The following is a 22966-nucleotide window of genomic DNA, read 5'->3' as shown; positions in this document are numbered from 1 at the left end:
ACTAGCCTTATCATTTCCCCCTGTAATTTAACAATACATCTTGGGGAAAGTTTGACATCAGAATATATCAAAAGGCTTTATTCTTTTTAATAACTGCATAGTATTCCACTTTTTAACTGATTTATATATCTAATTCCCTAAAGTTTTACAATTAAGCTGTTTCCATATCTTTGCTAGTATAAAATGTCGCAATGAAACCCTGGAAATATATACTAGAAACTCTTGCAAGTATGTCTTCAGGACAAATACATTGAAATGAAATTGTTTTCAAAATCTAGGTACATTATTGTTAATCCACATTTCCAAACTGAGGACAAATTTAACAATTTGTACTTACACCAGCAATGTATAAAATTATGCATTCCCTCACATACTTATTGATGAGTACATTATCAATTACTTTTTATTTTTGCCAATTTCAAATTTTCATCAAGCTTATTAAAAATAAGTATCAGATTAAGTTAGTTTTTATCTAAGAGACATTGTATGTGCATGTGTGTATGTTTCTGCCTATTTACATTCTTTAACTATATTTCTCTTGAGTTGTACTTTTTCTTATAACATATTGTACCATTCTTTTATTGAAAACATTACCTCTTTTTCCTGGATAAAAATTATAAATATTTTACATATCCTTACCAGTTGGCATTTGCCTTTAGTTTAATATAGAATTGTCCCTAAACTTATTTTGTATTATTATAGCTGTTATTTAACACATTCAAACATGCTAGTTTTTTTTTGTTTTTTTTTTTTAATATATCTTCAGGGTTTCATGTCATTCTTAAAAAGGCTTCCCTCTGCTGAGATGTGAAAACAAAATGACTTACATATTTTCCTCTAGTACTTTCATTTTTTTAATGTTTTTTGTGTTTAACTCTTAGATCCCTCTGGAATATACATATGCACACACTTTTTATTTTATTAAAAAAATTCAGACATGTTTTTTGTTGCCCCCTAGATATGGTTTTATCAGACAACTGGTCCAGGTGTTTAAGTACCCATGATAATAATAATTTAAAAAAAACCTCTAGAGAAAAATTATTCTAAATCCAAAGTCCAATTCTTTTTTTTAATAAGATATTTCAGACATTCATCTCTCTAGTCACCAAAACAAAAATGCAAATTAATTCTTGTGTATTATATATTAAATATTGCTTAATCTATTTTATGGTGGATATTCCAGGATATACTATCTTCAAAGTTAAACTTTGATAGGTATTTTACTGGTATTAGAAATAAAATATTTAAATTTATATCCTTTAAAATATCTTCCAGACTAAAACTCCAACTGCCATACTCTATGGTGCAGACTTCTGGAAGCCCAATCATTTGTTCATCTATGTGGTGGAGCCAACCCAGTATTACTTGTTAATGTTTATCATATTATCCTGAAAAATTACACCCTACACAAAAATAAAGAGAATGGTTTAATAAGCCCATATATGCTCATCACATTGCTTCAACAATAATAGTTTGTCATTTATACTTCCTTTATCCTCCTTCTCAACATTTTTTAAAATATTTTTGTTCTCTTAAAGTATCATATGTAAATTCCAGCCCCCATATAATATCCTTTGTAAATATTTCAGTACATATCTCAGATAAGCACATTAAAAATATAACCATAATATCATTTTCATACCTTATAAAATTAACCAAAAATCCTTATCATAAAATAACCAGGTTGTGTTCAATGTTCTATTTTCTCAAAATGTAGTTTAAGTACTTTCATTTAATCAGAATTTGGAAACAGTCTATCATAAGGATGACATGACCCTTCAGTACATTAATCTATAACACTCCCCTTACCCCCATTCCATGTCATATACTAGGTGATTTGTCCTGTAGATTTTCCTATATTATGTATTTTGGCAATTGTATTCTGGTGCCATTTTATATGTTTTTCAAACCAGATATTCACCAGAAATTGCTAGTTAGTTCTAGAGGCTTCATTTTATTTATGCTCATTTTTTAAAATTTATTGGAATCAAAGCATGAATTATTTATGGATGACACTGTAGTGCTTAGTGTTTACCAGGAGTCATTTAATATCTGGTTGTACCATTCTTAGTTAGGTTAGGACTTACCAGAGGGTCTAACTATTATCATACTGATCCAAATATTTTAAATTTCCTCACCATATTTCACCTAATTTAGCAGTCACTGATGGTCACTACCTAGATTCATTGTTTTTCAGGTATTCTACAATGATTATTTTTAAATTTTATAAATGTTTCAGCATATATTAGCTGAAATTCATCCTCACAAGAAGACACATAATTCAACATACATTTGCTTATCTTGAAATGTGGTTTGTATAGAAGAGCTAGAAAAATGCTAGAATCTTTCTTTATATTATTAATTTTCAGAAAAACAAGTGTATGTCTAAGTGAATTCTAAATGTGGCCATTCATTTTTGGTTAATTGTTTTATTTCTTTTTCGTTTGTTTTTTGTTTTTGTGGACTGGTGTCATTACTCATTGATATTTTCAACATTAATACAGTCACTTAAAGTTCAAGTGACTTTCTGTGGACTTACACTAAATAAATACTTGACTGAAGAACTAGAAATTCTCAGTTAAATGTTCATGGACATGCCTGGGACCTGACACCCTGCTGGCCAGTCCCACGCACCACATGGACATGCTAGCTGTAGGCCGTGCCCTGCCACATGCTGCTACTGCCCAATGGACCTGAGTGGAGTGGAGTGACACCCACAGCCTTGATGTCTCTGGCCACTATCTAGATAACCTCGTACAGCCAACAGTGCCATCACTGCTGGGCAAATCAATCTTCCACACCACTGGCCTCTGTGGAGAGGGACTTTTACAGTCCCATATCCAGCTAGATGGGGGACCAACAGCCTAGAGGACCAACTCACCACTCCACATAAGTATCTCCCAGCAACAGCTTGGAATGAGGCAACGCTAGGGGAACAAGATGACACAAGAGAAGAGCTCCATTATAGGCTTGTAGGGCTTCTGTAACTCTCCTGCTGGGTCAGTCTTCCAGAGAACACAAGTGTGTGATCCAGGGGCCTCTCCTTCTTTTCACTAAGTAGGAGAGTTCCCAGAAAAGGAGAATAGGTGCATTGCAAACTTAGCTGTCCTGAGCTGAAAGAAGAGGTTTCAGGTGAGAAGGAACCATCATAAGAACTATGGAAACATGAAAAAACAAGCTAGTTTGACATCCTCAGAAATCAAAATAGGATTCCAGCAAAAAGAAATTCTTGCACTGTCAGATATGGAATTCAGAATATGGATGGCAAATAAGATGAATGGTATTGAGAAAGTTGAAAACCAACACAAAAAATGCTAAAAAAAAATCAGAAGAATAAAAAATTCTCTAAAGACATAGATTTAACAGAACATAAAAAAATGAAAGATTTATTTAGAGAATTTTGAAATACAGCAGAAAGCTTTAGCAGCAGGCTAAGACCAAGCAGAAGAAAGAAGTTCAGAGCTTGAAGACAAGGCTTTTGAATAACCCAGTCACTCAAATTGCAGAAAAAAGAATAAAGAAGAACAGCTCTCAAATCTATGCAAAGTCATGGAAATTAAACAAACTGCTGCTGGAAAATCAATAATGCTATTAAGATGAAAATTAAAGATTCTTCAAACTGAGCAAAAAAAGGGACACAAGCTACCAAAATGTATAGGATCCGGAAAAACCAGTGCTAAGGGGGAAGTTCATAGCCTTAAATGATTACGTCAAAAGAAGAGAAAGATCACAGATTATCAGCCAATTGTCACATATCATTGAACTAGGAAAAGTAGAGCAAAGCAAACCTAAAGACAGCAGAACAGAGGTAACAAGGCTCAGAGAAGAGCTAAGCAAAATGGAAACCAAAGAACAATAGAAAGGGTCAACAAAATGAAAAGTTCATTTTTTGAAAAGATTTACAAAATCAATTGACCGCTAGCCATATTAACCATGAATACAAAAGACTCAAATAAGTTCAATCAGAAACAAAAAAGGAGACATTACAATGGATACCAAAGAAATACAAACCATCATCTGTGAATACTATGAAAACCTCTACACACACAAACTAGAAAACCTAAAGGAAATGGATAAATTCCTGGAAATGTACAACCTCCCAAGCCTGAATCAAGAAAAGATAGAAATCCTGAATACACTAATAATGAGCAATAATGTTTGTGCAGCAATACAAATTCTCCCAGCAAATAGAACCCTGGACCAAACAGATTCACAGTCAAACTCTATCAGACATACAAAGAACTGGTACCTGTCTTACTAAAATTTTTCCATAGCATCAAGAAGGAGGGAATCCTCCCTAACTCATTCTACAAAGCCAGTATCACCCTGATACTAAAGTCAAGAAAGGTCACAACAACAAAAAAAGAAATATGAAGAGCAATATCCCTCATGAACATACATGCAATTATCCTCAACAAAATACTAGCAAACTCAATTCAACAGCATATCAAAAAGATAATTCAACATGACCAAATGGTTTTCACCCAAGGGATGCAAGGATGGTTAAACATACTCAAATTAATAAATGTGATTCACCACATAAAGAGAAGTAAAAACAAAATCCATAGGATCATTTCAATAGATGCAAAAAAAGCATTCGATAAAATGTAGCACTTTTTCGTGATAAAAACTCTCAACAAACTAGGCATAGAATGAATTTACCTCAAAATTATAAGAGCCATATATGACAAACCCACAGATAACATCACACAGAATAGGAAGAAGTTGAAAACAATCCCCCTAAGAACTGGAACAATACAACCACTTCTATGTAACATAGTAATGAAAGTCCTAGCCAGAGCAATCAAACAAGAGAAAGGAATAAAGGGCATCTAAATCAGCAAAGAGGAGGTAAAACTATCCCTATTTGCTGATGACATAATCTCATATCTAGAAAACACTAAAGACTCCATCAAAAGACTTTTTAATTGACAAATGAATTCAGCAAAGTCTCAGGTTACAAAAATCAATGTACACAAATCAGTAATATTTCTATATACTAATAATAGTCAAGCTGACAGCCAAATCAGACTCAATACCATTCACAATAGCTACAAAGAAAATAAAATATTTAGGATTATACTTAACCAAGGAGTTGAAAAATCTCTACAAAGAAAACTATGAAACTCCGTGAGGAAAGAAATCACAGATGACACAAACAAATAAAAACATATCATACTCATGGATCAGTAGAATTAACATTGTTAAAATTTCCATACAGCCCAAAGTGATTTATTGATTCAGTGCTATTCCCATAAAGATAACAATGTCATATTTCACAGATATAGAAAAAATAATTGTGACCTTCATATGAAATCAAAAAAGAACCTGAATAGCCAAAACTATCTTAAGCAAGAATAACAAATCAGGAGGTATCACATTACCAGGCTTTAAATTATACTCGAAGTTATATTAACAAAAATAGTATGGCACCAGTGTAAAAGTAGAGACATATACCAATGGAACAGAATAGGGAACCCAGAAATAAAACCATATAGGTATTACCAACTGATCTTTGACTAGGGCTTTGACTCCATTTATCACGGAGTACTATTCAGCCATAAAAATGAATTAAATAATGTCTTTTGCAGTAACTTGGATGGAATGAAACTGGAGACCACTATTATAATTGAAGTATCTCAGGAATCAAAAAACAACCAACCCATATTCTCACTGATAAAGTGGGAGCTAAATGATGGGTACACATGGGTATATAGGACTTTGGAACCCAAGAAGGAGGAGGGTAGAAGGTGGTCAGGGATAAAAAACTTACCTATTGGGTCCAATGAACCACTATTCTGGTGACAGGCACACTAAAAACCCTAACTTTAGCATTATACAATTCGCCCATGTAATAAAAACACTTGTACCTCCTTAATACATTGAAATTAAAAAAATGTTCATGGACAGATATTTACAGAAATTAAAAGATATTCTGTCCCATACAAATTGCCATCTTTTTTTGAATTTAAAACACATGTGAATATTAAGAATTGAAAGGCAATGAAAATGTCTATTATTCAAATGTACACTTGAAAAATCCCTTTAGTGCTGAAATTGTCACATATCAGAAGTCTTTGTTCCATTGTTTTGCTTATTGCTATTAATCTTGGGCAAATACTGAAAGATCCTTTTAAATGTACAGGTTGTATTAACAGTTATAGAAAGGAAGGGGGAATAAGGTTTAAAGAGAGACAGAAAGTAAAAGAGAGAAATATATATTGAGGGAAGGGGCAATAAGTTGGTAAATAAGGGCAAAAATCCACAAAAAGTAAATGAAATTTAAATCTGTCCTCGATTTTCAGGAAAAGTAAAATAAAATGGTATTTAGAAAGGGATAGCATCAATACTGGTATGCTATTCTAATAACATACTTTGCACAACTGTATTTTTTGTGGTTTAATGCAATAAAAGTCAAAAATAACTTAGGATATACTTTAAAATGACTAAAAGAGTGGAATTGGAATGTTCCTAACACAGAGAAATGATAAATGGTTGAGGTGATAGATACCTCAATTACTCTGATTTGATTGTTACATATTCTATGCCTGTATCACTGTATTGAAACATCATGTGTACCCTACAAATATATATACCACTTATGTACCCATAATAACTAAAAAATTTTTTAAATAAGTAAATAATTTTTTTCATTTTAACATTTTGTTGATAGGGTAGATTTTTTGTGTGTTTGGTTTACATGTCACTTAAAGCCTAACATTATACATATACATTCTCCATGTATCTGAAATGAAGTTATGAATAAACATGATACCATTTTGTTATGTTCAATGTAAGTTACAAAAGCAACTATGTAAACTGCAAATAAGATTCTACACAGAGAAACAATTACACATTGTACCATAAATTTAAATCTTTTTGATACTAGGTGCTTGTCATTATCATATTCTAAAACACCATTATAAGGTTAATATGCTTTTGTTTTTGTTTTGTCTTTTAAGAAATGAAAATAATCATGTAGTGCTATTTCTAAAAATTAATAATTTAAATTAATTATTGGCTTATTTTTACAATAATTTTAATAAAGAAAGAGCAAGAGATCAGAACTATCCTTCAGATAGTTGCATGGGCTGTGCCTTTGATAGGTGACAATAATAAACCGAACAAGTCAAGCAAGATCATTTTTAGTCTACAAGGATGAAAAGTGTGCAAGTCCTAAAAAGGAGATAAAAAGGGTATGAAAATTTGAAGACACAGATTGGTAGAGTGGAAGTGTGAGCTCAGCAGTCTGGTGGCCACCTATTAATCTAATCTCTGTCCCCAACAATCTGGGTGGCCTTGGCCTCATCACAACTTTTCCAGCCCTCAGTCTGCATATTTGTGAAATGCAGATGAGAGGATAAGATATAATCAAAGTTTCATCAGGGCCTTATCTTTCTAATAAAATAAAATAAGATACAGCCATCCTAAAGAACTTAGAAGTAGAGGAAATAAGATTGTCCTCAGAGAGGGCATTTATAATTAATTAAATACAACAGTTCAGAATAGATATATGCAAAGTCAGCTTAATGAAGTCAAGTTGTTAACACATTTCTGGAACTTGACTATCATATGAGTGAATATATTAATATTAATATGTCTAAAGAAAGAATGTGTCAATCAAAACAGGAATTGGTCAGCCTGGGGAATATGAAAACAAACTTCTGGGAAGACAAATTGGCCAATAGTACCTATTTAGGAACTGTTCAAGAGAGGAGGAATCTTTGCTATTGGACTCAAGCCTAGGGTATCCTACCCCATAGTAGAGGAGATGGCCTTCAGGTACTTTAAGTGAAAGTCCTATTCATCAATCTGATTTCTATTTGGCTTCGTGGTTGTCTTATCTACTGGGAGAGTGATGCTCTTAGATAAGAGCAATGTCTACTCCATTTGCCATTCCAAGTTTAAAAATGGGAATTTTGGTTATAACTCAGCTTTATTTGTAGCTTACCTACACAAATTAACGAGTGGAACAATCTGTTGTAATCTACAGTTGCATTTCTCATTATACATACTCAACCTGATATCTGGATTGCTTATATGTATATCAGCCTTTAGGAGTTTGGAAAATGCAAACCCATCACTAATGCGCTTTCATTATACTAAAAAACCTGATTTATAAACTTATAAAATGAGTATTCGAACCCAGGGTGGCCTTATTTTATGAAGGTAAATGCCCCTGTGTGGCTAACTGCCTAAGAAGCAAGCCTGCATTTCCCAGATGGCACCTCTCTAACTGGCCGCTTATATTTAGGCAGCCACCTTAAGTAGTCACAAGTCAAGTATGTGACTTATCGTGATTGCCAAAGGACAATCAGGGGAAATCAAAATCTCAAGTAGACAAATGGTTGTGAGGGAAGTTGCAGACTTAGTTTATATGTATTTCTAGTAGCAGATTAAATTTAGTTTTTAGTTTAATCCATGAACATATCAAATCACTAGAGTGCTGGGCTAGAATACGTAGCAGTACTCACACTGATAAACACGATGTTACAGGGTACCATCACAATATTGAACATTTTGTTAACTAACATATTGGCTAAATCAGTATGTTGATCTCCAGAAAGGGGATCCAAAGATATGTGAGTAAAAGCTTATATTTCATAGAATACACAAATTATGGATCACCTATCCTACTTCATGGATCCAAATTCTCTCTGCCTGTGAAAGAACTAATTGTACCTTTGGGCTGCCTGTTTTGTGCCATATGAACAACAGATGCTATGTTCCCTCAAAGGCAAAATTAACTATGGCTAGTTGTCCATATGAAGTTGAACATGTCTTAGCATACACTTTTTCTAACTTTGTTCTACTTTCTATGATACTGATTTTTCGCCCTATATTACAAAACCTAGGCTTCTATCAACTCTATATTATTCAGAAAAAAGATCATAACTTGGTAGGTTGGTGTAATAAATTCCAAGCAATGAATTTCTAGGTTTTTGTCTAACACTTTGTGAATACGTTTCAGCCACTTGAAATCCCAATGTTTCACTGTTACATCTGTACTTAAAAATGTGTGCTGCTGTCAACAACAAAGTGGAGGGATTAGAGTTAGAATTTTCTTTGACTGAGGGTTTCAACAGCTTCATATTATGGAGTTCCCAAGTGTCATTAAGTCCTAGCTGAGTAATAAAATAAGTAGACACATGAAGTCTTCTAAGTCACCAAAGTAGTGTTTAATACGTTCCTATAGGCATTGAGGTATATGACATCTAACATATAGACCCAAGTGAATCTAAAGGTTTCCTTAAATGCTTAATTCTTAGAGGTTAACGGCATATGCACAGGCAAATACACTTTAGTATTTTTTAAAAACAGAATTAATTAAAATACTGATCAACCTTAAATGATAGTGCCTATCATATTTACTCATTCAATAAATAAGATCCTCTGTGTGTGAAGCTTTTATGTTTAAGAATATATACACACACATAATTTAATTCTTTCTTTTTTTATTTTTTGGATACATAATTGTATATATTTATGGGGCGCATGTGATATTTTGATACAAGTATACAATGTGTAATTATCAAATCTGGGTAAATGGAATATCCACTACCCCAAATATTTATCTTTTCTTTGTGTTGGGAACATTTCAAATCTACTCTTCCAGTTATTTTGAAGTATACAATAAAATATCATTAACTACAGTCACCCTATTGTGCTACTGAACACTAGATCTTATTTCTTCCATCTAATCATATTTTTGTACCTAATAACCAACTCCTCGTTACCCCTCCTTCCCCACTATATTTCTCAGCCTCTGGTAACCATCATTCTATTCTCTACCTCCATGAGATCAATTTTTTAACCCTCACATGAGTGAGAACATATGACAGTTGTCTTTCTGTGTCTGGCTTATTTCATTTAACGTAATGTCCTACAGTTCTATCTGTGTTTTGCTCATTACAGAATTTCATAATTTTTATGGCAGAATAATATTCCATTGTGTATTAATACCAAATTTTCGTCATTCATCCATTGATGGGCACTTAGGTTGATGCCATATCTTGGCTATTTTGAATAGCAATAGGTTCCACATATTTTATCCTGCAGAGCAGGACATTTCTGGAATAGAGAAAGGATGGTATTGGAAATATATCAGAACAACAGTCATAAAGCAGGACCATATCAGACACATCATGATGTATATGTACCCTAATATCATAGAAAATGGTAACACAAAATGCAGTTGTTGCTCTCTAGGCATTTACAGTTCATTGAGAGACAGGAATTTAAAAAAGAATATGATTATTCTATTTTCTTTTTCTGTCATCATTATTATTATTCAAGGTTTTATCTTAAATATTTCCTTGTATGTTTTTATTTGATCCTTAAAGAATCTTATTATATAATTACTATTAGTGTCCTCATTTTATACCTGAAAAAAATGAGTGAAAGAGAGTTTACGTTAATTACCTAAATTCACAGGGCTAGAAAGTAAAGAAGGTAGAATTTAAAGCTATACAGTTTGACTCAAAAGCTTAACGTATCACTTACCTCGCCAAAGTGGCATCTTATGATATATTATAGTAGGGAAATGATCAGGTATTCTAGAAGTACATAAAAGGAGGACCTAAGCAAGCCTCTTAGACCAACCAAAGCTCTGAGGAAGAGGTGACGAATAAGCTGTTTACCCAGTTAGCCAAGAGAAAGGTGTGGGAACAAGTAGAAGAGACAAGAAATATAGTCAGTAGGCAAAGCACTGTCATTTCCTTCAAGACTAGTGACACATAGCAGTCATTATATACATTATGTTCCTTTTTTGTTTTTTTTTTTTCGAAACAGAGTCTCACTCTGTTGCCTGGGATAAAGTGCCATGGTGTTAGCCTAGCTCACAGCAACCTCCAATTCCTGGGCTCAAGCAATCCTCCTGCCTCAGCCTTCCGAGTACCTGGGACTACAGGCGCCACCACCATGCCCAGCTAATTTTTCTATTTTTAGTAGAGATGGGGTCTTGCTCTCACTCAGGCTGGTCACGAACCATATTCCCTTTTTTATTACTATTTTTATTATGGTATAATTGATACAAATTATTTATATTTACAGTGTGCAACATGTTTTGATATATATATGCATTGTGAAACAGTTAAATCAAGCTAATTAATATTTCCATCACTTTACATACTTATCATGTAAGATCTACTCTCTTAGCAATTTTCACATATATAATACATTATTATTAACTATAGTCACCATGCTGTACACTAGACCCTTTAAAGGTAGCCCCAGCATGGGTTCATTAAAGATATGCACTATCCAATTTAAAAGAAGAAAGAATATATGTTACGGGTTGAATTGTGTGTCCCCAAAGATATGTTAAAGTTTTAATTCTAAGCACTTCAGAATGTGATGTTATTTGGAAATAGGGTGTTGGGATGTAATTAGTTAAGATAAGGATACTGGAGTAGGGTGAGTCCTTAATCCAACACGACTGATGTTCTTACAAGAGGAGGAAAACACCAGGTGAAGGCAGATACACACACACATACACATATGATGGCAGAGGCAGAGACTAGAGTGATGCCCCTGAAAGACAAGGAACATCAAGGATTGACAGCTACCACCAGAAGCTAAGAAGAGGCAAGGAAGGATTCTATCCAGAATCTCAGAGGAAGGAGGGCCCTGTTGACACCTTGATTTCAGAATTCTAGCCTCCAAAATGTGAGAGAATAAATTTCTGTTGTTTTAAGCACATTGCTTATGGTACTTTCTTATGGCAGCCCTAGGAAACAAACACATTATACAATCATGCAATTCAGGCATTTGCATAATTTTAGAGTTACAGAACCAGTTAGACTAACGTGGGATGTTAGCTGATGTCCAATTTAAATATCTCATGAACTAGGCTTACATTCATTCTATATAGTAATACATATAATACTTTTGTGCAGTTTCAGAAAACTCTTTCCAAATATCTGTAAGTTTTATTGGCTACAGTCCATCTTCTTGAAGGTTCTGTGAAAAGTTATTCAAAATTGTCAGTTGGTCTGATTATACATGGTGTCAACACAAAAGATCAATTAAATTTCCTACCATATTGCAGACCTGGATGCCTAAAAGTTAATATTGAAAATCAGAGAATTTCTATGACACTCAACAGAGAAGACACTAATTAACTAAGGATTTTGTTCTGCTCAAGCTTATCCGACATCATTTAAAGACTTCTGCCAAAGGCAAGTAAGTAAACAAGAAGGGGCCAGGTTGTACTGGATAATGTTTTCTCATGTACCACAAGAAGCAGAAAAAGGAAGAAATCAATGTTTGCTGATGGAAAAAGATAAAACTGTCAGGAAAATAAATGTTATTTTTAGTTTTTTGTTGAGACCTTGGCACTAAAAGAAAGTCAAAGTAAAAGATTAACAATTCCTTAAAAAATAATTGATTGGATCATTCTTAATAAGGGTTTCCTTATTTTTCAGTTCTGGAAATACATTTTATAAGCACCTTCCTTATATGGCATAAGCTAACCTCTTCAGATCATAGAATGATTTTTATTTCTTATTGATTTTGTTTGAAGCATCTCTCAGCATTTCAGAAAAAGGCTGAGATGAGTCTAATTTAGAATAAATGTTTCCTGTTTACAACCAGCATTGGTATAGATTATTAATTATCACTGACAGTATATTCTTTAGCATAGAAGTAGATAGGTAGTACTTTCTATAATGTGAGTAAACTTATTAATTTTAAATTTCAAACTTCCATATTTTAAAGTCATTCCAAGAAGTACTTCATTAGATTAGAGATTTGAAAACTGAAGCAAATCTAATTGTCTTAATTGGCATCATTAATGTGCTAACCGTAAGTGAAAAGGATGAATTTGATTCAATAGGGCCACAAGTAGATCACTACTATATTTAGTTCAAGCTACCTCTTTAAAATTGTAGTGATAAATATAACTATAAATGATCATTTACAACATGTTGAATATGCTCAAATGAGTAGTACTTTCTGGACTTATATATAACATATACTTAAAGCATATGCATGACATAGACTCATAAAAATGGGTCAATTAATTTGATTATCATTCCATCATAAAAAATTTACTTCACACTATGCTAAGGTTAGTTAATCTGAGGAAAAAAACTATATTATGGGATATCTACCATTTAGTGATTGTCCCAGTTAAATAGCACATTTCTTAATTATATCAATAGGAGTAGGTTTTTTAAGAATAAAAATACATGGGAACAGTGACACAGGGAATCAGGAAAACCCAGTACAAGAAAATGTTATTGCTCTGGTCATTGCTGAGAGTGACTGGAGCACCATTCTACTAGGGACCTCTGAGGAGCCAAGTGGAATGTACACCAGAACTGCCTGACCAAGGGACAAAAAAAGGGGAGCATGTGTTGACTGAATCCTACTCCTTTTTGACCAAAGAGGAATGCAAATTAGCATTACAACTATGGAAAACAGTATGGAGATTTCTCAGAAAAACCTAAAACAGAACTATCTTTTGATCTAGCAATCCCACTACTGGGTATCTTCCCAAAGGAAAAGAAATCATCACATCAAAAAGATACCTGCACTCATATGTTTATTGCAGCACTGCTCACAATAGCAAAGACATGGAATCAACCTAAGTGTCCATCAAAGGATAAATGGATAAAGAAAATGTTTTTATATATACACAATGGAATACTACTCAACAACAAAAAGGAATGAAATCATGTATTTTGCAGCAACATGGAAGGCACTGGAGGCCATTATCTTAAGTGAAACAACTCAAACATAGAAAAAGATATATCACGTATCACATGTTCTCACTTATGTGTGGGAGCTAGGTAATATGTAAACAGGGACGTAGAGAGTAGAATGATAGACAACGGAGTCTTAGAAGGGTGAGGGAATGGAGCGGGATAGATGATGAGAAATTACTTAATGAGTACAAAGTATGTTATTCTGGTGATGGATACTCTGTGTTCACCACTAAGCAATCTATGCATGTAACAAAGTTGTACTTGTACCCCATAAATTTATATAAATTTAAAAAAAAAAGCAATTAGTATTCTAGTGCAGAAAGTAACTAGACCATATTGCTTAAGCAGCAAGGAATTTTACACTAAAACCTGGACTTGCTGCGGAGCTCTATCCTGCTCTGAGCCCTACTTGAAACTGACAACCTTCAAAGTTAACTGATATAGTGACTAGAAGCCATATTCTAAATGTAGTATATGCAGCCCCTAATATCCAAAAGTCTACCTTATGCTGGGACTCCCATCCTTAGTAGTAGGGTTTGCAAGGAATAAGAACTTTTACACCGTGTGGCATGCACATATCTTATGATGGCATCCAGAGTATTGCTACTTCCTTGCACAGGTAAAAATGCCAAGATATAATCAATATAGTGGACTAGTACAGATGCTCCTCAATTTATGATGGGGTTACCTCCTAATAAACCCATTGTAAGTTGAAAATGCACTTAATACGTCAAACCAACTAAACATCATAGCTTAGCCTAGCCTACCTTAAACACACTCAGAACACTTATATTAGCCTACATTTGGGCAAAAACATCTGGCAGCACAGTACACTATAGAGTATTGGCTGTTTACCCTCATTATAGTGGGGCTGACAGAGAGCTGCGGCTCACTGCCACTAAGGAGCATCTTGAGAGAGTATTGTACTGCATATCACTAGCCTGGGAAAAGGTCAAAATTGAATATAAGGTTGCTACTGAATGCTTGTTGCTTTTGCACCAGTCTAAAGTAGAAAAATCGTAAGTCAGGGACTGTCTGTATAGTGTTCCGTAGATTAAAAGACAATCAAGTTCCCTGCACAATATAACGTTACAGCGAGTGAGAGAGGTAACCCTGACCTAGGGCAGAGCTGTACATGTGAATTACTGTCCATCCCACAAAAAAACAAACCTTTTAATTCTGTTTCTTGATATGCATTGAAAAGCATGCATTTGTCAAATGACTGCATACCAGCTAGTACCAGAGGTGTGTTGACTTGTCCTTGTGAAGATACCACATCTGGTCCAGCAGCTGTGTTGGTTTGACTGTTTGCCATAGTCTATCATATGGCATAATGCACCTGACACTTTAGGTATTTTACATGTGAAATGAATAGGTACATGATAGAGACTACCACCTCCTTCTTTGATAAGTCTTTGAGGGTACCATATAATCTCTGAAATTTCTCCTGGGATGCAGTATTATTAATGATTTAGTATACTGGTTTGAAGGGACAGTTTTATAAGATTCCACCAGATCTTTCCTACCAAAATAATTCTGACTTATTCCACAGGTCATATAACCTATGTGAGGATCCTGCCAGCTGCTAAGTATGTTCTTCCCAATTATGCACCTGGGAGTCTAGGGGAGATAATCACAGACTAACCCACTTATCTGGGCCAGGACTCCATTTAGCTCTTGCCTTTCATAAGCCCCCACTCTAACTAGGTTAGTGTTACAAGTCCGCTGATGTCATTGCTAGCTCAGACTCCATACCATTGAGAGTTCTCAAAAGCCTTGATATTTCTCTTTTCCCAGTGCAAATTGCTATGTAAAATAGCTATTAATCCCTTTGAAGATGGACTCAGATAGTATATTTTGTGTAACTTTTAGTGATATTGCTAGATCTTCCTTAAGGAAATCTGGCTTAACCTGTTGGTTCCATGAAATAGTTTAAATATGGAAACTGAGTAATTGTGACCTTCCATTGTAATGAAAAATGTCAACCTCCTTAAGGTGTCCTTTTTGTCTGCTTGTATAAGTCAAGTACCATGCTAGTCAGCTACCCCTATATTTCACCCCTAAAGACACCATAGTCTATTACCCATCACCACAAAGCTCCATTCATAAAAGCATTCTGGTTGCTACTCTGACCTTGCTACTCTTTATACTATTTATATTATTATTTATATTGAGGCTGTTGGTGAAGTGTTACTATCTAACTTCTGCCATTTCTGAATACTATCATACCTTTGATTTTAGCATGTCCTATTGCAACCTTGGTTTACAGAGGACAGTCACCCCAAGCTTCTCAAAGATGCCAGTGCCCATCTGACCAGTGCATTTCTTACAGTGAGTGTCCTTTGGGAAACTCTCTAAAAATAAATCTCATATGATAAGTCCATGCTAATATTTCCAGGTCCCTAAGCATTCTGAGCCCTTCTTCAATTGTCTGTGAAGGTAGTTGCTACATCTCTACCCTACTTACTATAACTTTTCATGGTGTCTAAATTTCAAAGAACCATCATAACAGCATATTAGGACTGGGTCTTGATACTCTTACTAATAATGAAACGTAAGTAACGGAAGAGTGTTTTCACTTTAAATTCTCCCTGGCCCAATATTATCAAAATCTAGAACCATATTAGAGCTACTTCAAAATCCAGTAGCCAAAACTGGGTAAATGGCTGAGACCAAATTCAATGGGACAGGCAGGAATACTCCACCTATTTTATTTGGTTGAATCCAACTGTACAGTGATGACAGTAATAGCATAGAATTATTAAGTTTATAGAAGAAATTATTATTTTAAATCAACAACTCCATCACAAATAATATTATGATTTATTAACCACTCATGTTGTGCTAGACACTCTGTTAAATGCTTTACATGTATTGTCTTATGAAGTACATTGACTAATATTTTTTGAGAGAGTATGTGGAATGTATAATAAATGGTTCTTCCAAGCACAAAAATTTTCTATAGAATTAAACAAAAGATGAATTTTGAGAGAACAAGAAGTAGGTTCAGATCTCCTGAGGAGCAATGATGACTGTATTCATGAGAATTTTAATTTTTAAAAAATCTTTTGTTAATTTTGATTCACTGGAAGTAAAAAGTATTAGTATTTTGGAAGCATACTAAAGTGTTAGCTCAAAAAAGGCTTTTTCTATATAAAAATCAATGGAAACAAAACAATTTGAAGGTATGACATCAACCATCAGGAAGACTGAATAAGCTATGCTAAGTACATTTACCCATGTAACCGTGAACTCAAAGATTTATGTGACCTGGGAATAGGACTAGGCATGTATATTGGGGCAGAGGGAGTCAGGAGATTGTGAAAGCAGCCAATGATATGGAATTTTTGATTAATAAATTTTTGGATGCTTGTCCTAAACCTTTCCCACATATCCAAATATTAGTTGTTTTAGTTGGATATTCTTTCACATGATGCAGCAGACAGATCCTATATATATATATATTTTTTTGTCACAGATGAAAAGAGCAAATTATATTGAATTCTATACCACAAAAAGAAATACATGTAATATTTGATTGTTTCTGATTAGATAGCAGAACCCAATTTTATCCATATTAATTGGACACAAATCAAAAAATCTAGTATATCTATTTTTAATGTGCATGTATCAGCATTTTTGTAAGATATTTAATAGACTTAATCAGAAAAAGTATAAAAATAAGAATAAAAATATATAAAATATCTACAAAGAACAATACACAGGTAGAACTAATTGTTTCAAACTGAAGAACTGGTTACCAAAGTTTACTAAGATTTTTAATATTGTAAGATTAGCACCTTAGAATCTGCACAGATTAACAAGGATAAAAATACCAATAACTGTGCAACAACCTTGATAGTTAAAAATGCATTTATATAACAATCAAATGACTAAACATGATTCTATTATAAAATTGGGAAAATGGCCTTGCCTTATTTTTTTATCCAAAAAGCAAGCACTTACTAGAGTAAAGATGTGATAAACTAGTAGACAATTTTAATGATTCTTAGGCGAGTGTTTTGGATATAAGTATTATTTTTAAAGAGTGGTTTTCAAAAATATTTTAGTGATGAAAAATATTCAAATGAAATCTTATCCAGAAAGCTAGCATATAAAACACAGATAAGTAGAGCTGCTTTGTTTGACGCATATTTTTGTTTTGTTTTTGAAAGAAGGAAAGGTTAGTATCTTCCCACCTTCCAAATATGCATACCCATGTTTATTTCTAAAGCAAATTCAAAGACCCCCACATTATACTGGTTACAGTTAAATTGTCTTTCTGTCTGAGAAGTCTGAAATATTCTAAGTTCAAATATTCAAAATATTCCTACTGAGAACTTCCTTTTAAAAGCCTGTCATGCTTTCTACTACATGATCTCACTGCAATTACAATGTACTGTAATTAAAATCCCAAGATTTATTTGGGTGGGGAACACGAAAAGCTCATTTTCTAATTCACAGGGGAAAAATATTTGAGATTAACTGAGGAAATACTGAAAAACAACTATAAAGAAATTATTTGTTCTTTTATATATCAAACTATATTATAAAATTATAGAAGTTAACATATAATGGCATTGGTACAGAAAAGAATAACAGAAAAGTACAGAAAACTATAATTTTCTTACTGATAAAAACAGCATTTAAAAAGGGCAGGATGGAATGCTGACTATCCTGTTTGGATAAGGGCAAGATGGAAAGAGAGAAGAAAGAGAAAAAAAGAACATTACACTAACACTTCATTCTATGGAGCAAACAAATTCCTGATGATTAAATTGTCAGATGTATACATAACTACAAGCTCTTAGGAAAACAACACCAACATTATAAGATATCTTATATGGATATGAAGCAGACCTTGCTAAAGTAGGTACAAAATTCAGAAGCCAAAAATGATTCATCTTTTAAAAACAAAAACCTCTGAAAAAATAGCATAAACAATGTTAAAAGACAAATAACACCTGGGGAGGTATTAGTAAAATTTGCAACATATTTATAAGCAATTGAATTTATTAATGGATAAACTTTACAACTCTCTTTGCTACAGGAATAGGCATCAGATTAAGAAATTTACTGACAAGTGAATGAGAAACTTCTCTCTTCCATTGTATTTTCAACTATTGTTACGCTCAGATTAGACAAGCAAGAAAGTTATTTCAGCTTCACAGATCTACAAGAAGACAAGCAGCAAACCAGTAAGAAAGTAGAAGATAAGAACAACCAATAAACAGAGAAGATGTACAAATAATTGATAAATGTGTGGGAAAATGCTCAAACTGACTAGTGATTTATAATACAAATTTAAACTGCAGTAGAATGTAGTTTACTTTCTTGCACTCCAATTAGCAAAAAATCAAAAAAAAAGATTCACTCAAGAAGGTAAAAGGTCACTTTCAACTTTGAATAAATCCATTTTTCAGAAGGAAATTATTCTACAACAATGCTAGCATATATTTCACAAAGATGTACATACACACATACACACAAGTGTTCATTAGATTATTATTTGTAATAGTGAAAATTTGAGAACCACCCATAGAGAACCATCAAGCTAGACCCATACTTGGTGCTTTGGACACATGGCCAAGTGAAAAATTATAGTAATAGAATAATACTTTTCATTATCTAATGTATTAAAATTGAAACTAGACTATGGACATATATAATTATATTTATGTAAATGAGTTGAACAAGGACTGCAAGGTGACACACCAAACTATTTAATATTTACCTCTGGGAAGGTGGGATTGGAGGGGGGGAAGGAACATTCATGCTAAATATCGTATTGTTTAAATCATTTACAAGAGGACTCTATTCATAATTTATCTGAGTTATTTGTGTGATAATCTTGAGAGAGAGGAAAGCAGAAAGAGAAAGGGAGGAAGGAAGGAAGAAAAGAAGAAAGGAGGGGATTTAGGGAAGAAGAAAGGGAGAGAGAGTGAAAGTGAGTCTATAGCTGAATCCTGAAATCATAGACAATTAGAGCTTGTACTAGATTGTTAGATTTACTGACAAAAACCTAACTTCCTTTCTTTCTTATTTCATCATGTATCTTTATAATAAACCCTCATTAAATGAGGTAGTCTGTACATAACTCTATTTCTTGCAAGCTAAAAAGGCTAATTAACAGAAATGTATAGGCTCTGCAGAGCATTAAAATAAAAAAAATACTGAAACTGATTTAAATGCATCTAATTTAAAACAGAATATAGGAATGTTAAAATCATTTTTAAAATCTACTTATTTTCATATGTACACATTCAACTCTAGACCTTAGAGTTGATGCTCCCAAATTACTTAAAAATGAAGCCAACATACGTTTCTATTACATGACAACATAATGTTTACTATGTACCAAGAATGTATATATGTAAGCTTTCCAGAAGATTCTATGATATAACTATGATGGTTATTGTCATCCTTATTACATAGATAAGAAAACTGAGGCACAGAGAGCAGAGTTTAAGGAACTTTCCCAAGGTCACACTGTTAGTTGTGGTGGAGCCGGGGTTATATCCAGGTAATCGGGTCCCAGTGTCATGCCCTTAGCCGCGGAATTGCACTGACCTCGCCTTCACTTGTATTTTCCTTGGATACATCAATACTCTCAAGTCACTACTTATTTAAAATAACATGTTTTGAAAGAAAAATTTAAAGAGTCTAGGGAAAAAAATGCTGCTTTAGAATACTTCCAGAAATGGATAACCTTTACAACACTCATTGATTGCTACAGGAATAGCAGAAATAGGCATCAGATTAAGAAATTTACTGGTAAGTTAATGAGCAACTTCTCTCTTCCACTGCATTTCCATCTATCGTCATGCTCAGATTAGATAAGGAAAAGAGTCATTTCAGCTTCACAATATCAGCCAAGAAAAATCATCCTCAGGACCCACTGCCAACAGAATGCCCTTTAGTCTTTGGCCAGGATGCCAAGCCCCAGCTGTTCTGTCAGCCTTCTTTATACAGTTTGTTGACAAGAAGGAGGCCCAGTTAATTTTCCAAATTGGCAATATACACTGAAATGGATTCACCTGCAAACATTTGAATTATTTCTAGGAATGAATGAAAAAAATGTTGATACTGGGACAATTCATTTTTCTTAGGATCAGAAAACAATGAAATGGTTCCAAAAATGGAACAGCTTAGGGGGAAAAATGTTAAGTAATGATTTATTCCTTTGTTTCAGAACTGGTTCTGGACTGGCTAGGGATCAAAGATTGTACTCCTGATTATGAACGATAAAAGGGAATATGTATGGAGAAAATAAGAAATTTCTAATATTGAAAGGATGTAAGAATAGAGAGAGAAGGAGCAGAGAAACACCTGGGGTGAGTTAGTAACAGAGACAAGAAGTTGCATTTTTTAAGTATAATTTGGAGTTCAGAAGGTGTAGATTTGGTACATTCAGTGTGGGAATGATGGGAGTCTCAATGAGTCTTCTCTTGCCACAAACTGCCTCTCATAAAGCTCCTTGAAGCTTCTTTTAGATTTGTTTAGATACTCTGGTTTTGATCCCAAATTGGAATCTGGAAGTTTTTTTTATTTCATGTCTACAAATACAAAACTTACAATCAATTATAACAACACTAAATTTTCTTTGAGCTAATATTCTCTGGAGTTAATTCCATAATTTTTAAAATTTTGGTAAAATTATTTCACTGGACTCCATTGTTTTCCGTATAAATTTTAAAATAAAAATGCTTTACATACCTGTTTCCTTGTATCAGATTTTAACAATTATCACTTCTGTCCTTATATGTTGTCTTTTGAAATCATTTTATTCCCTACAAAGTCTAATTATTGTGGGTCAAATGTTGTGGAGCCAAATCTTAAATCAATTTTATTAATATTCTTTAATCTATTTTTCAGTTAATAACAAATGTTATAATTTGCAATTTTAGCCATTGTTTTATTTTTATTCAATAATTTCAATAATTCTTTTTTCTAGATTATTTTTGCTTGTTTTCATTTTACCAAAAGCGTAAGTTTTATAGAACATATTTACCATTTCAATTTTATGTATCTATCTATCTAATGCTTCATTCCATGAAGTTTCTTAGGCTTATTTTTATTTGTTCTTCAGGGTCAAAATGGTATGATCAAAAGATCCTTGAGTATTGGGAGTTAAGGATGGCAGAAGCAAAAGTCAAGGGTAAAATGGTGAGTTCATAAAACCTTCACCCTACTCTTCACTTTCGCCTCTGTAGCGAAATTAGCTGGATTTTTTTTTCTGCAAAACAAATAGTTAAAATATGTAACTTTGTCTACTGAATGAGACTTGTTTTCTTGCCATAGTGTTTGTGTTGATTATCAATGTGAATTTTCAATTATTCAGGTTATGAACAATAGGAATTATCAATTATTGAGTAAAACATCTCAATACTCTGTATCCAAATTAGATTTTTGCATCATATATACATAACATAAATATATTACCTTATATCTAACTCTTTTGTTTCTATAAGTTTTTTCTTTACATATTGTTGTAATCTTAGTGACTTTTGAAAGTCTTAATTGTTGTTTCTCCCGTTAAATTAGCTTAAGAAAACTGATGATTCTGAAAGCCTGAGTGCATATAGCACCTGCAAACGTTTGTTTTTCAAAGTTTTCTAGGAATATAATGACTAGGAGTAAGGAGGATACATGTGACTGGTGCATTACATCCTCAGAACAAATGCCTCTTAAGTTGCAATTATGTCATCATGAAATCATGTTCCACATTTTAAAATAAATTCATTGCCATATGAATTGTTATCTTACTGAGATATTTTTGTAGTTGCCTTTTTAACAGCTGCCTTAGAGGTGTTTTCTAAATTTCGCACAATACCATAACAATTTTATTTCATTTTATTGCATGTGGATGCCTCAAGCTTGAACATTCAGAAATCACCACTCTTGTCCTGCATTACACATACACTTTGCACTTAAGTTACACACACACACACTCACACGTATTAATAGTTTTAGCTAAATCTCCTAAATACACACTTTTTCACTTTTGAGAAAGGCCAAATAATTTTCCACGGTGTCACAGTTCGGGACTCACCTGTGGACGTGGATGTCCTGTGACTAGACAAGTCAATTCTAGGGTTTCTCCTTCCCGGATGGTGTAGACCCTTTCGGAGTAGCGCTCCTCCTCAATGTTACAGGCCAAGCCTGAGTGCACAATACGGACCGTGGGGGGAGCTGTTGAATCAGGGACAAAAGAGACAAGATACATAAAAAGATAAGTAAATTGTCTTGCCATGAAC

At 33.5% G+C, this 22966-nt stretch overlaps 1 protein-coding gene across 1 annotated transcript in view; it reads right to left on the bottom strand.

Annotated features, from left to right (window-relative positions):
• Positions 1-22966, bottom strand: part of MDGA2 (MAM domain containing glycosylphosphatidylinositol anchor 2) — a 762383-nt gene that overhangs the window by 421697 nt on the left and 317720 nt on the right. Inside the window, exon 2 of the mRNA XM_045567836.1 lies at positions 22762-22901. Within this exon, the coding sequence (XP_045423792.1) occupies positions 22762-22901 (140 nt within the window). The remainder of the gene's footprint in view (positions 1-22761; positions 22902-22966) is intronic.

The sequence above is a fragment of the Lemur catta genome, chromosome 1 (assembly GCF_020740605.2).
Source record: "Lemur catta isolate mLemCat1 chromosome 1, mLemCat1.pri, whole genome shotgun sequence".
Classification (NCBI taxonomy): Eukaryota; Metazoa; Chordata; class Mammalia; order Primates; family Lemuridae; genus Lemur; species Lemur catta.
The sequence above is the reverse complement of the archived record's forward strand: the minus strand, read 5'-3'. Positions and strand labels throughout refer to the sequence as shown.